The sequence below is a fragment of the Lontra canadensis genome, unplaced genomic scaffold, assembly GCF_010015895.1.
Source record: "Lontra canadensis isolate GAN:19392208 unplaced genomic scaffold, GSC_riverotter_1.0 scaffold88, whole genome shotgun sequence".
NCBI classification, from domain to species: domain Eukaryota; kingdom Metazoa; phylum Chordata; class Mammalia; order Carnivora; family Mustelidae; genus Lontra; species Lontra canadensis.
The window spans coordinates 5,708,170-5,721,944 of record NW_022631082.1 but is presented as its reverse complement, the minus strand read 5'-3'; the positions used below and the strand labels follow the sequence as shown (position 1 = coordinate 5,721,944).

Sequence of the window (13,775 nt, the reverse complement as noted above, 5' to 3'; positions counted from 1 at the left end):
GCCCTTATTTCTATCAGCGACGGATTATTTTCTAAAGCAGGGACGGGATCGCACAGTGTGTTCATATCTTTGAGAAGAGTCACAAGAACTCAACAGCGAGCCCCCTCCAGGGACACAATGAGGCTCGTACCAGGTGGCGGGGTGGGCAGTGTGCAGGGCAGCCTGAAAACCGCCAACGGCAGGTCTCCTTCAGGAGGGGCCCTGAGAACACAAGACTCTGAGGAGGACACTTCCCGAACTACCCAGCAACAGGTGACAGGACACTGGGGACAGAGATGGATGGGGTTGGGGGTGGGGGTAGAGGATGGAAAAGGCCCCTGACCCGAGAGGCAACCATCCAGGGGGTTTCCTGCTGGCACAAGGGGAAGCAAGGTCCCCCGTGGCCCCAGCACCACCAGGGCCACAGGCCTCCCGGGCTCCTACTGGGTCTGACAGAGAGCTGCCGGTCACAGTCACGGCAGCACCCCGGGAAACGTGAGCCGCCAGCCACCCCCCACAAACCCCCCATCCCACTGCGCGGGCTGACCCAGGCTGCAGAAGGGCCCCCGCTCTAGCAGCCCAAGACCCCACGGACCAGCGGCAGCTCCGCGAGGTCAGAGCCCTGCAAGGGCGCTCCCCGCAAAGGGCTTGCCCGTGGCTGGGCTGGTGGCGGGGCGGGCGGGGGGTGGGTAGGGCAGGGGAGGCCAGCCCCACCTCCAGGCCCCGCAGGACGGGAGCCCAAAGAGGAGTTGAATTGTGGGGTGTGCGGAAGGGCAACCCCAAGAGAAGAAGGAGCAGACAAAGAAAGAGCTTGGCTTTTCTGAAAAGAGTCCTAAGGGGACCAGGCGGGAGCTATTACATGCAAATGTCTCCCCCATCCATGCTAATCAGCTGCGCTGCCCCGGGGCTTTGTGAGCCACAAAAGGGACAACAGATGTGCGCCAGGGTTCCCTGGCCCCTGAAAGTTTGGGCTTAGCCGGTAATTACTTGGCGTGGGGGGGGGGGGTTAGGCAACAGAACCATCAGCCCCAGCCCTGGGCTTCTCCATCTGGGACCCGGAAGCTGGGACGCACTCACTACTGGGTAAACACCCAAGGCTGCTGGGGGCCTTGCTTACAGCTCCAGACCACAGTCCTTTCAAGAGAGGAAACTGAGGCACAGACAGGACGTGCTCAGGGGAGCTTAGCCCAGGGACCCCTATCTTGTGAAAGAGCCAAGCCCCATCCCAGCATCCACCCAGAAGGACACGGGCTCTAGGCCCTGGCTGGTTGACGACAGGGGCCATCCCCGAGCCACCACCACAGGGAAGGAGATGGAACTCGCCTCCTAGGACTGAGGGGTCACTAAGGGTCTGCACCCCCTGCGACAGCAGAAGCTGGGTGTGCAGTGCTCTCGGAGGACCAAGGTCGGCAGGGGAGGCCTTTGGCAGAGGGGACACGCGGGGAGGCCTGGGAGGCAGGCTGGAACAAGGCATGTCAATGGGCAACAAGAGGACCCCGGGCTGTGGGGGGGGCCCGCCCTTCAAAGTGGGGAGTACACCGCACCTTTTGGCCCCCGTCAAGGTCGGGGCCAGCGTGCTCAACCCAGGGAGCGGAGCCAGCCCCGGCTGAAGGGTGGGAATGTGGTTCCTGGGGGTTCTGCCCTAGGGCTGGTGCAGGGCCCTTGACATGCAGACCGGAGTGGCTCCAGAAAGGCTGAACAGGGACAGGCAGGACCACAGGACAGGCAGGACCACGGGGCAGGGGCAGCCTCAGCAGAGAAGGACGTCGGAGGATACCGAAGCACAGGGGCTGAGCGGACTCTGAGGCCGCCAGGGGCCCGCCCCTGCCCTCAGGCTGCCTCACTGAATGGGACTCCAGATGAGACACAGGCGAGAGGGGACAGAGGCTGCCTCACCCCAGGACAGAATCAGCAATGAGGCAGGAATGAGGAAAGACTGGCTCTGGGCCCCAGAGGAATCCCCGGGGGCCACTTCTCCGACACAGCACAAGGACCAGAAGGGGCAGGTGGGCACCTCCCCCACGCACTGTGCAGTCTCCTTTAGGGCACGGATGCACGTGAAAGGCAGCACGGCTAGGTGGTGGTGCTGGAGCCAAACGGGGCCGGCATCCCAGCGGCTCCCTGCCCCCGCATGCCTCTGGTTCCTCGATTATAAACCGGGGGAGGGGCTGTGGCTACTCAGCTCCCCACAGGGTGTGCATGGCTGGGGGAACAGAGAATAGGCTGGTTCCCCCCCCACCCCCGCCCCGCGCTCACTGCTCTGCCCAGCACCCCTGTGCCAAGTGCACGCGGCAGCCAGCCGGCCCGTCGGGGCTGCTCTCACGGGGAGGCCGGATCAATGAACGCAGAGGGCCTGGCACGGAGCCCGCCTGCCCGGCACATGGTCGTGCTCGAGCTCAACAAACATCTGCTATAGCAGGCCTCGCGGATAACCGGGGGATGCGGGCAGGGGGTAAGGGGTATCAGAGCCAGGCATCCTGCCGGTGTCCCCCCGATCCAGGGGGGGCCCATCCGACACTCGGGACTCCACCCTCTGGTCACAGAGGGCTCGCAGCAGAGCCGGGTTCTGTATGGGGCCCCTCCCGGGCGCACAGCCGGTCTGGAAACTCCAGCCAGCCTTCGCCTTCCCCTCCAGCTCGAGGAAGAACATGGCCAATTTTCTGGAATGTTCCTCTCAGGTCTGCAAGAGGCCCCCCAGTCTGCCTGGGATTCCTTATTCACATGCCCCCTGGAGGGGATCACGAGCGCCCCTTTCTCATTAGAGCACTGACCTGCCAGCCCCGCCCCCAACTGTCCTCACCTGGAGTGTCACCCACACCCGCAGCGTCAGGCAGGTTTCCGGACGCGAAACCAGTCCACTCTGCCGTGTGTAACACAGCCAGCGCAGACGAACCCCCGCCACACGAACACAATTAGCAGGGAAGCAAACCCGCCAACAATCTTAAAGAAAAACAGCCCAGACCCGCTCTTGCCAAAGCTGTGGGTGATGAATTGCTTGACGGAGACACACAAAAAGAGGGAATAAAAGGGGGTTCCCTCTCTCCGTGCAAGGAGTGGGGGCGGGGAGGAGGCAGAGCCCCCTCCTGCAAACCAGTCTGGACCTGTTTCCGAGAAGGCCCTGCCTGGCAGAACAAAAAGCACCCAGAGGCCGGGGGACACGTTCTGGGTCGGGCCTAGAGCGGCGGTTTCATGGGCCGCAACAGAACCACCCAACGTTTGGGCCTCTGTGGGGGTTGATGAAACAACAATTAAAACAAGTCATCGAGAGTGTCACGAGACCACAGAGTTCCAGATCCAGCTCCCTCGGGCCTGGGGGAAGCCTGGTCTCAATTTCCTTCATTGAACTGGTTTTCGGGAAACAAAGGGAAGGGGGGCAGGGAAAGCCCAGAACTCCAGATTCTTCAACCAAATGCCAGAGCAAGTGACAGGGTCTCTCGGGGCGGATGGGAAGGTGCCAGCAGCCCCAGCCAACACCGCACCTGCGACCCTGAATCCTGAAGCCTCCCAAGCAAGTCCCTGAAGTGAGAGAGCGGTTAGGTGGACGCACATGGGGGCAGAGGTGCCCTTCTGAGTCACGGGGGACCAGGCACGGCCAGGCAGGATGTCAAGGCCACTGTGGGCCCCTCCCAGCCCTCGAGGTCTCAGGGTTTTCTGATCACCAGGCACCTGGCCACCCACACCTGGGACACATCTTCCCTTCTGGACAACGAGGCAGGTTTAGACTCTGTGTGTTATTCCTCTACAGCGGCTGGGCTCACACCAACCTCCAAGCCGCCCTCCATCATCCCAGAGGAACCGGAAGCTGAACTGCCCTTGCCTGGCCAGAGTCACAAGGTCACATCAAGGTAAGACTCCACCGCCTTTACTCCTCATGACCTCCAGCAGCTTCTGACCCAGACAGAGCTGCTGCAGTCCCGAGAGGGAAGGGAGAACATTCATTCCAGCTGGGAAACGCTGAGAGAGCAGGACCAATGACCCAGAGATGCTGCAGACCCCAGGCACCCCCAGAGCCACCACCCCTGGTCCCCAGGAGCTCCCTCCTTTCTATCTCAACCCTCTCTGGCCAGAGGCCTCCCGCCCCCACACTGAGCCCCTCAGCTGCCATGCTCCGCAGACTGACTCCTGGGCCACGTCCCCCCGCAGCAGGGTGGAGAATGGTGCCTGGCTTGTGCAGAGCTATGCCTCCAGCCCAGCCACGGATGTCCCCCAGCACCTGGGCCACCTGCCACCAGCTAAGCCCCTCAGCGAAGCCTCCCCACCCACAAGGAAGCAGAGATCTGGGAGCCGGGAGTCATTAGCCAGGGATCACCCTGTGAGGAAAGGACAGGGGTTTGGAGCTGGGCTGGAGCGCAGACACAGCCACAGGTGTCACCTCCCTACCCACCACTCTTGGGAGAACACCGTGGAACCCCTTGTGGGGCCCCCCACACTCACCCCCAGCATCCTGCTCCAGTAACATCTGGGCTTGCCTGGTGGCAGCCTCGATCTTAAACCTTCCTACTAAGTCACACCAGCCCTCCGAGGTAGGTGCCATCAAGAAGCCCACTTTATAGTCGAGGAAACAGGCACAGAGACGTCACGCCGAGGCGTGAAGCCAGGCCTAGGCCCCCTTAGGTCCTCCTCCAGCCTCACCTGCTCTTCTCCCACAGGCTCTGCAGCCCCACCTGAGCCGGGGAACCACCCTGCCGAGCCCCATCGCCCCCTCGTCTTCCCCAGCATTTTCAAGCCTCTGCCGCCTTCACTGTCTTCTGGAGGACACAGATCACTAAGCACAACGTGTTTAGGTGACTGCGGACTTAGCTCCTGTCACACAGCCGCCCCCAGGCCGGCAACTGCGGGAGCATAAGCTTGGCTTGGGGCGCCACCATACCCGCAGCTCCTAAAACAGGAACTGACACACAGCAGACGCTCAGTGCGTTCTTGCCAGCAGTCTAAAGGTAGACGCGAGGTGACCTACCACCATAAAAAGACGGCAAGTCCTCCGCCCAGTTCGTGCTTGTGGTTGGATGGAGGGAAGGTCAGGTCTCTCCATCTTCAAAGAACTGTGGCTAGGCCCTGGGGGCCTGGGCGAGGTGGGCCCTCCCCTCCTCCCCTCTCCTGGAGACTCCACCCCCCCACCCCCTCCCACTGCCATCTGGCTGGGTCCCCTCCTCCAGCCCTCCAAGGGGGCTGCCCCTCCTGACCAGAAACCCAGTAACCTCCCCTTTTCTCTGGCTCACTCTGACAGACTGTGGACCTCTTGGTCCTGGCCAATCAGAGCCACACCCCAGCCCAATAGACCCAGGACCCCCGCCTCTCCCACCAACCACCCCATTCCTCAGAAGCCAGAGCCATCCACTTCACTCCCGATCCAGGACTAACCTCCAACGACTCTCAGCCTTTCTGGTGTCAGAGATCTGTCAGGGGGAGGATCCAAATGGGAAGCCTTTCCCCAGAAACACACACAGAGAACCAACAGCAACACTACGGTCATGTCCATCAGGTAGACACACCACGAAGAAGCTGACGTGTGTTCCCGCCAGAGAGCTGCCATTGTCACCCCCTTTCTCCTTTGTGTCAAGGAGGCTGGTTCAAGGTCACAGCCACTGACTCTTGTCCCTCTAGACTTCTGCAAAACTGCATGCAATTTTAGGGCATCATGGGACCCCCAGGGACCCTCGAGGACTTCAGATTAACAGACGTGTCTAGGGACAGCTCGGTGGCTTAGTTGGTTAAGCGTCTGCCCTCAACTCAAGTCATGATCACAGGGTCCTGGGATCAAGCCCCTCACTGGGCTTCCTGTTTGGGAGGAAGCCTGCTTCTCCCTCTCCCTCTGTCTGCCACTCCCCCTGCTTGTGCTCTCTCTCTCTCTCTCTGTCAAATAAATAAATAAATCTTTTTTTTTTTAAGATTTTATTTATTTGAGAGAGAGAGAGAGAGAGAGCAAGAGAGAGAACACAAGCAGGGGGAGTAGCAGAGAGAGAAGCAGGTTTCGCGCTGAGCAGGGAGCCAGACGCAGGGCTCAATCCCAGGACCTGGGGATCATGACCTGAGGTGAAGGCAGATGCTTAATGACGGAGCCACCCAGGCGCCCCAATAAATAAATCTTTTTAAAAAGAGAGAGAGAGAGAGAGACCTGTCTCAGAGCTGCCCGAAGCCCTTCCCAGCCTCCACTCTCCACAGGGAGCAGCAAGTCTGTCCCAGGTCTGGCTCCCCAGGAAAGGAATGGCACCTGCTGGGAGGTTCCCCAGCCTCTCCCACTCTGCTACATCTGACCCGCTCAGATGTCTTGTACCTCACATCAGCCCTGAGTTCCCGCCATTCTCCTTCTGCCCAAAGGCCCTTCACACCCACCGCGCCCAGACCCCCACCAGCGAAGTGGCGCGCTCATTCCAGGTGCGGCTCGTGGCTCTGGCCACTTTGCACCTGTGATCTCAGACGCAGGCCCAAACGATGTTGGTCAGACTAAACCGGGTGCGCAGGGATTGTAAAGGGCCCCACGTGGCAGCTCAGGCGGGATTCCACCAACCGAAGAGTTTGGGTCAGGTTAGGTTTTGCTGTCAAAGGAGCAGCAAGCCAGTTTTTCAGAACTTCTGGGTTTCCAAATGGCCACTGAGGGGCTTTGGTCAGGTAGAGAGGAGGAAGGGGGGCTGGGAGGTGGGCAGCGGGCAGGACCCGGGACTGGAAGAGCAGACCAGCTTAAGACCCGAGGCAACAGCCCCCCACCTCCATAGGGCTCCAAGTCAGATGCCCCGAGGAAGGGGCCAGGGGCCGAAGGAGGGTGCCGGGTAAGGAACATTTTCCCACACCCGAGGGCAGCCTGGGTTCACAGAAATGCCTCTCTATTTTAAGAAACAAACCACTGCAAGTGGAAGGACAAATGGCTACTGGCACAGAGCCTCCGTGCTGGGGCAGTGACAAGCAGGAAGGGGACTTCGGGCAAATTGGGGCAGCAGGCCCCTTCCAAAGGTGGCGGCAGCACTATTCAGCTCTGCCTCGGGGCACAGAGGCCCGGGATCACCAGCCCTTCTGAGTTTTTACAAGTACGAAGTCAGATTTTGATGGAAAATCATACAATTTAAAAAATAGCGGGCGTCTACTTCTGGTTTAACCACATAGAGGGAAGCAAACCCGAGGGCAGATCATTCACAACCCTGGCCACAGGTCATGGCCTTCGCCCTGGGTGGAACTCATCTTCTGTTCCATAATACAACTTCCAGGCCTCTGACACACTTCTGGGGCAGGCTAAAGTGAGACTATTCGGTTACATTCCTATAGCATTCCCTAGTATGGAAGCTTCCACGGGCCACTCTCGCCCTGCTCCGGTGCACCGTAACCTGCTGCCACAGTAGTCTTCGGAAATGACATTTTATCACTTAGGCCCCTCCAGGGAAAATGGCGGGCAGCTCCTGATCACACACAAGAAAAGGCCCTGTCGTTTGTAAAACGTCACTTGGACCTCACCTCGCTACCCCACCTTTGGCTCCTCCATTCTTCAGAAGAGACACCCTGGCCCCACACCAGGCTGCTGTCCCCCATCCCCACTTGAGCCCTCCATAAACCAGAAACACCTTTCCCAACCCTGGCTATGTCCACATCCTACCTACTGTGACCAAGGTGACTAATTGTCTCCCAGCGTCTGTCCTCTCTCCTCCAGAAAGAGAAGCCCCGAAATTAGCTGCGCTGAGCCGGCGGACCGTGCAGACGACAGACTACATTTCCCAGCCTCTCTTGCAGCTAGGGGCGCCTCCGCGACTGCATTCTAGCCAATGGGATGAAAGCAGAAGCACCCAGAGCCAGCCTCTGGACACTTTCCTTAACAGACACCTGGCCCACGTGTTTGGCACCTGTGTCCCTTCCTCTGTCCTGCTGTCTGGACACCAGAGTAATAGCTGGACTCCACCTGCCATGTTGCTCCACAAGGACAGGACCTCACCCTAGAAACGGTGGCAGGGCGCGGGGGTTAGCTGGAAGGACCTGCACCCAAGGAATTCCTAAAGCAAAGTGTCCACACCAGCCCTGATCTGCCACCTCTCCACCGTGAGAGCACAATAAACTGTTGCTAGAGCCACTGCCTCTGGATCTCCGTTATGCATGAATAAATGGAATCCTGACCACTTTCCACCAAAGCACCCTGCATTTTAACAAAGAGCAGGTCCCACAGCTGTGACCTTGAGAGCCAGCTCCCCTGCAGGACCAGCCATGTCACCTGGTCAAGCCCTCTCACCTGTTTTTCCACCAATAAAATGGGAGCGGTGTCCCAGACCTCCTGGTACTAGTCTAAGCACTAACACACAGCCACAGCCACACCGTCAGGCTAACTGGCCCAGAGAGTCCGGAAAGTATAGTCTATCTGGCCTGAGTGATCAGGACACTTCACAATCAAAACAAACAGACGGACACAAAGAAAGGCTTTTCAGCTTCTCTTAAAAGCTGTGGCATGGGGCGCCTGGGTGGCTCAGTGGGTTGGGCCTCTGCCTTGGGCTCCAGTCATGGTCTTGGAGTCCTGGGATCGAGCCCTGCATCGGGCTCTCTGCTCAGCAGGGAGCCTGCTTCTCCCTCTCTGCCTGCTTGTGATCGCTCTGTCAAATAAATAAATAATCTTAATTTTAAAAAAAGCTGTGGCAGTTCTGGCAAGCCGGCTGGGGCCACGTTCCCACCATATCCCCCTCTCCTCCTGCCTGCTTCGTTCATTTATCCCAGGGGTCCACAAGCTTTTTCCGTCAAGGGCCAGCAAGTCATTTTTGGTTTTTCAAGACACAAGAGTGTCAGTTAAATATTCTTACTTCAGTTCTCAGGGGTTTTTTAATAGACCCTTCAGAAACATACAAAGCTCCCTTTAGTGGTTTAAACAGGCCACCGGCCTGCTCTGGCTCACAGATCATCGTCTGCCCATAGGCCCTAATTTATGTTCTTATCCTCTCCCCAGCTGTCCCTAAGGTCCAACATTTGAGTCTGTCCACACCGAGTCGCACAGAGCCTGGTACCCAGTAAATGCTCAGGAAAATGACAGCAGGCAGGAGCACCTTACAGGCACCCCTGGAGTGGGAATGCGGTGCCACCCCAGCTGGACACTGAAGATCTTAGGGTGGACAAACTCTTCGGCTCCCCCTCCCCCTGCTGCCAGGGGGGTACCACACGACAGTGACTGGAGAAAGTCCCAAGAGCTCCTGGGTCTACGGCAGCAGGCCGTTCCTCAACCTTGTTTTCACAAAGGGTTTTTTCCGGTGGGGTTTCCACACCCTGGCACGCCCCCCCACAAACCGAAACGCAGCCCCTATCAGGACCAGGCAAACCGACTCGCACTGACCAAGAAAGAAAAGTGACACAGTCATCTCCAGAAAGGACACCGTGGGCCTGAGGAACCGAGAGCGTTCTGCTCTCCGCCGTGGCCGCCCCACAATGGGCTTCCCGAGAAGCTGCCTCCTCTCCAAGGGAGGGCTCCCTGCGTCCAAGAACTCCAGCGGCCGTGCCAAAGCTTCCTCAAGGCCCGGGATGCCCGCACCTCTGCCCAGGGAAAGCGGCCCGGTTTTGGTAGCTGCCGTTTAGCCACTGCCATGGACACGGGCCAGGGTGACTTCAAACTGCGAGCAGGGGCGGGGAGGGTTATCGTTTCCTGCGGGGTGACCGGGACAGGGCCTTCTGCAGCTGTCATCTTTCTCACATGGAAGGGTATAGATGTCAAGGAACAGGGTTGTATGTCTGCTACCCACACCATCTCCCCGATCTCCCCAGCACACCCGCCCCCGCACCCCTGCCTGAGCTGGAAGTCACAGCCCCGGGGTCCCTCTTCCATCTGCTGGGGGTGCGAGGCAGCAGCTGGATGGACGGCCCTGCAGCCAAGGGGCTCCCTCCCGGAGAAGGCTCTTGGTCACTCGGAACCAATACCCACACCGTCGTCGGCAACGTCTATAGAAATATGCACAGCTGGCCAGCAGGCACCCGGCTCCATGCTCCCATGGTCCACTTCACCCACATTTCTGGGCCCCGAGTGGTATCATTCCAGTTACCGAGAAGGAAAGCGAGGCAGCGCGCAGAGGGGTGCAGGGGGAGGTGAGGAACAGGCTCAGGGAGGTGGAGAGGCCCATTCAAGGCCGCACAGCCGGTGACCCACGCCAGCCGGTGACCCATGCCAGTCAGGCTTCGCGCTCAGAAACCCTCGCCAGCACCCAAGCACGCCTCCGGCCCACCTCCCGCGTAAAGTACGGGGAGATGCGTGTCTTGGCCGACCTCCCTGTCCCTGCCCACACCCAGACTGGAGTCCCAGGGATCTGAGATCACACATAGTGCCACCAGGCACTGGTGGGCAGAACAGGGGTCAGGCCACCTTCTCATCGGGCCAAAGTACGCAGGACCCAGAAGGGTGCAGACTGGAAAATGTGGAGGCCAGGGAAGGAAGGTCATCCCAGGACAAGGCCCAAAGCTCCGAGCAGGCCCCAAGTGCCTCTGAGCCACCCAGCCTCCACAATCCCCGCACATGCCCATCGTGGCTGGTCCATCTCTGACTTTCTCCAAGGGACTGCAGGCTCGCACTCTCCACCCGGCGGGCTGGGCCTGCTCGCAGATCCAGGAGCATGGTGCACCCCCACACCTCAGCCCTGGTACTCCACACTCCCCCAGCACACTTCACAGCGATCCCGCCCCGTGCGCCCCGCTCTTCATGCCTCCTGCTCAGGGACGGGTGCTGCCTCACCCTGTGCAGTGACCCAGCCAAGTCTGAGGTCATCGCCAGCCCCAGCCTTTTAGGCAGCAGGTGCTACCACCAAAAGAGTATTAGCTTATTGAGCAAACACACGCTATGCCACAATGTCCCGCCATTTCCCCCATTCTACCGATAAACAAACTGAGGCACAAAGACTCACAGATACTAGTAGGGCACCGATCTAGTCCTCGTAGTAGACCCTAAGAAAGTGTGTCCAAGCCCCAACCCCCAACCCCCCAAGCCTGAGCCTGTGAAAGTGGCTTATCTGGAAAAAAGAATACATCTGCAAAGATGTATTCTTTGCAGATGTATTCAAGGCTCTCAAAGATAAAATCTTCCTGGATTTAGAGCAAGCCCTAAATCCAATCACAGGTGTCCTTATAGAAAAGACACAGAGACACAGTGGGGAGGCTGTGTGAAGACAGAGGCAGAGACTGGAGTTCTGTTAACAAAAGCCAATCGAGGCCCAAGATCCAGAGGAAGCTGTTAGAGGTGAGAAGACATTCTCCTCCAGGGCCTCTAGAAGGAGTAGGGACCCTTGCAACACCTTGATTTCAGACTTCTGGCCTCAAACTGTAAGAAAACACATTCCTTTTGTTGTAAGCCATCACATGTGGCATGGCAGCCTTGGGGAACGAACAAAACCAGGGTCAGCTGAAGCCAGAACCCATGTTCTCGGCCCCACGTCAGTGCTCCTTGAGCATCGAGGGTGAGAAACATTCTTTCAGACCGGAGAGGATATCATCCCTGACTCAGGATCTCAATCTGAGAAAGGAGGACTTTCCCCCTTTCACAAATGCCTCAGTTATGAATTACCTCTAAAAGACAATGTTATCTTTATAACTAGTAACAACATCGAGATTACCCACAACACAGGAACACAAAATGTAAAAACTCTCCTGGAGAAAGGTGTTAAACACAGGAGATACTAAGTGTGGGGGCGCCTGGGTTGCTCAGTCAGTTAAGTGTCTGCCTTAGGCTCAGGTCATGATCCCAGAGTCCTGGCTGGAGTCCAGCATCAGGCTCCCTTCTCCCTCTGACTGCAGCCCCCCACCCCCCATCCCCCGCGAGTGATCTCTCTCTCTCTCAAATCTTAAAAAAAAAAAAAAAAAGGAGACACCAGGTGTGGTGTATTATGAGCACTCTCTGTACTATGTCCCCAATAATTCTATAAATCAAAAACTGTCCAAAAATCAAAAGAAGTTATTTACAAAAGAAAAACTATCTTGGAACTGCTTTGAGGATTAGCCTCTGGATCCTAGTTGGAGAAACGCTGCCCATCTTTATTCTTTATTAATGCTTGCCAAATGAATGGCCACGCTTAGCACCTGGGAGAGCCTGCTGAGCATAAAATAGAGCTTAAGTGCCTGTCCTGAGCTCTGACCCCCACCTGGGATACCCTTCTCCCCTCTCCTCATTTGGTCCCAGAAAACCCGGCTCTGCCCCAGCAAAAAGAGCTGAGATACCTGGGAGGTAGGCACAACTCCACAAGTCTGGGTCTTCCAAGCAGAAGTGCAGGAAGAACCCAGTGTGAACCGGCTGTTCTAGATATTTTCCTTTGGCCCACCCTCCCACTTCCCAAAGGGGCAAAAAAAATTCACACAGGCCAAAGGCAGGAAAGGGCCTCCACGGTGGCTCCCAGAGCATCAGTGCAAGAAGCCCTGAGACAAAGCTGAATGAAACAGAATAGCAAAATGTGACCAAGCAATCAGGAATCAGAACAGATAAATAAAGAGTAACAGAGAAAGAAAAAGGATCAACTACAAAGACTCGGGGGCCTTGGCAAACACATTTGTGATTTTTTTTTTTTTTTTTCCCACTGAAATGTCAGTTTTGAAACTAGCTTCTGAAAATGTAACCAGCTTCTCACATCCCCAAAAAGAAAGATCGGAGGACCGTGGCGAGGGCGGAGGCTGTGTTACCTCTTACTTCAGAGCCGGACATCAAGAAGGAGCCCTACCCTTCCACGTTTCCACCAGGAGCACATCTAGCGGCTCGCACCACCCTGGCATGGGCCCTCTCTCCGGGTCTAGAAGTTTCCCACACGGAGGTCCAGAACGCCAAAAACGCTCCCGATGGGTGGAACCAGGTCCTCCAGGCCGCCCCAGGCCGGGCACCACTTTCCAACTGTCCTCAGCAGTCGTGGGAGTCCCGAGAGATGGCCAAAGGCTACCCCCACCCCCTCCATCCCTCTCCTAGGGCAGCCACACCCGCCCCCGGGGACCCCCACCTCTCCCATACCCCAGGCCCCCTTTCCTCCCACCCAGCCCCCACACCCCCGGCCGGCTACGAATTCACCTTCCCCGCTCGGCCCCCCACTTCCTGCCTGCCCCCTCCCAATCTCAGGGCCCTCACTCCCCCATTTCCCGCTTCCCACCGTACTCCGGGCACCTCACCTCTGGCCACCACGCACGCCCTCTTTTCTCTCTGCCCCTTGACATCGTTCCTCCACTGCCCTCACTCGGGGGCCCCCCACTCCCAGCTACCTCGGCCCGGCGCCACGGACCCCATACCAGGCCCCCACCGCTCAGGGCCCCTCGCCCTCGGGGCCCCGGGCCCCTAGCTGCGGCCGCGTCCCTCCCGCCTCTGGTCCCCCGCCTGACTCGCCTCGTGGGCAGCCCCCGCGCTCGGCCCGGCCCCGGGGCCCCGCACTCACGGCTGTAGAGGGCGATGCCCGCCGCGTCCGGGCCGGCGCGCACCTCGAGGCGCAGCGCCTGCTGCTCCGCGTGCCGCTGGATCTCGCCGTTCGCGTCGCCGATGGTGAGGAGGCGGGCGCCGGGGAACACGGACACCGCCGCGCAGGGCCCCGCGCCGCCCGGGACCGCCGCCCCTGCGCCGCCCGCGCCCGGCCCCGCCGCAGCCGCCGCCGCTGCCATCTTAGATCCGGCTCCAGGCCCCACCGCCGCCGCCGCCACCGCCGCCGCCGCCGCCGCCGCGCCCGGGCCCAGGCCGCCGCCGCTGCCGCCGCCGCCGCTGCCGACGCGCAGGCCGAGGCCAAGGCCGAGTCAGGCAGCGCCGCCTGCCGGCCACGCTCCGCCTCGCCGCCACTGCCGCCGAGGTCCGGCCCCGTGGCGCAGCGCCCCCTGCTGGCCGCCTAGGGCACCGGGAGGGAGGG

At 59.1% G+C, this 13,775-nt stretch overlaps 1 protein-coding gene across 3 annotated transcripts in view; it reads right to left on the bottom strand.

Moving 5' to 3' along the window:
• The window catches only part of CARM1 (coactivator associated arginine methyltransferase 1), a 40,779-nt gene extending 27,220 nt beyond the window's left edge, over positions 1-13,559 (bottom strand). For all 3 annotated transcript variants that reach the window (XM_032884023.1, XM_032884024.1, XM_032884025.1), the window contains exon 1: positions 13,317-13,559. In XM_032884023.1, coding sequence (XP_032739914.1) covers positions 13,317-13,536 — 220 coding nt within the window. In that variant the 5' untranslated portion in view covers positions 13,537-13,559. The remainder of the gene's footprint in view (positions 1-13,316) is intronic.
• Positions 13,560-13,775: the final 216 nt, after the last annotated feature.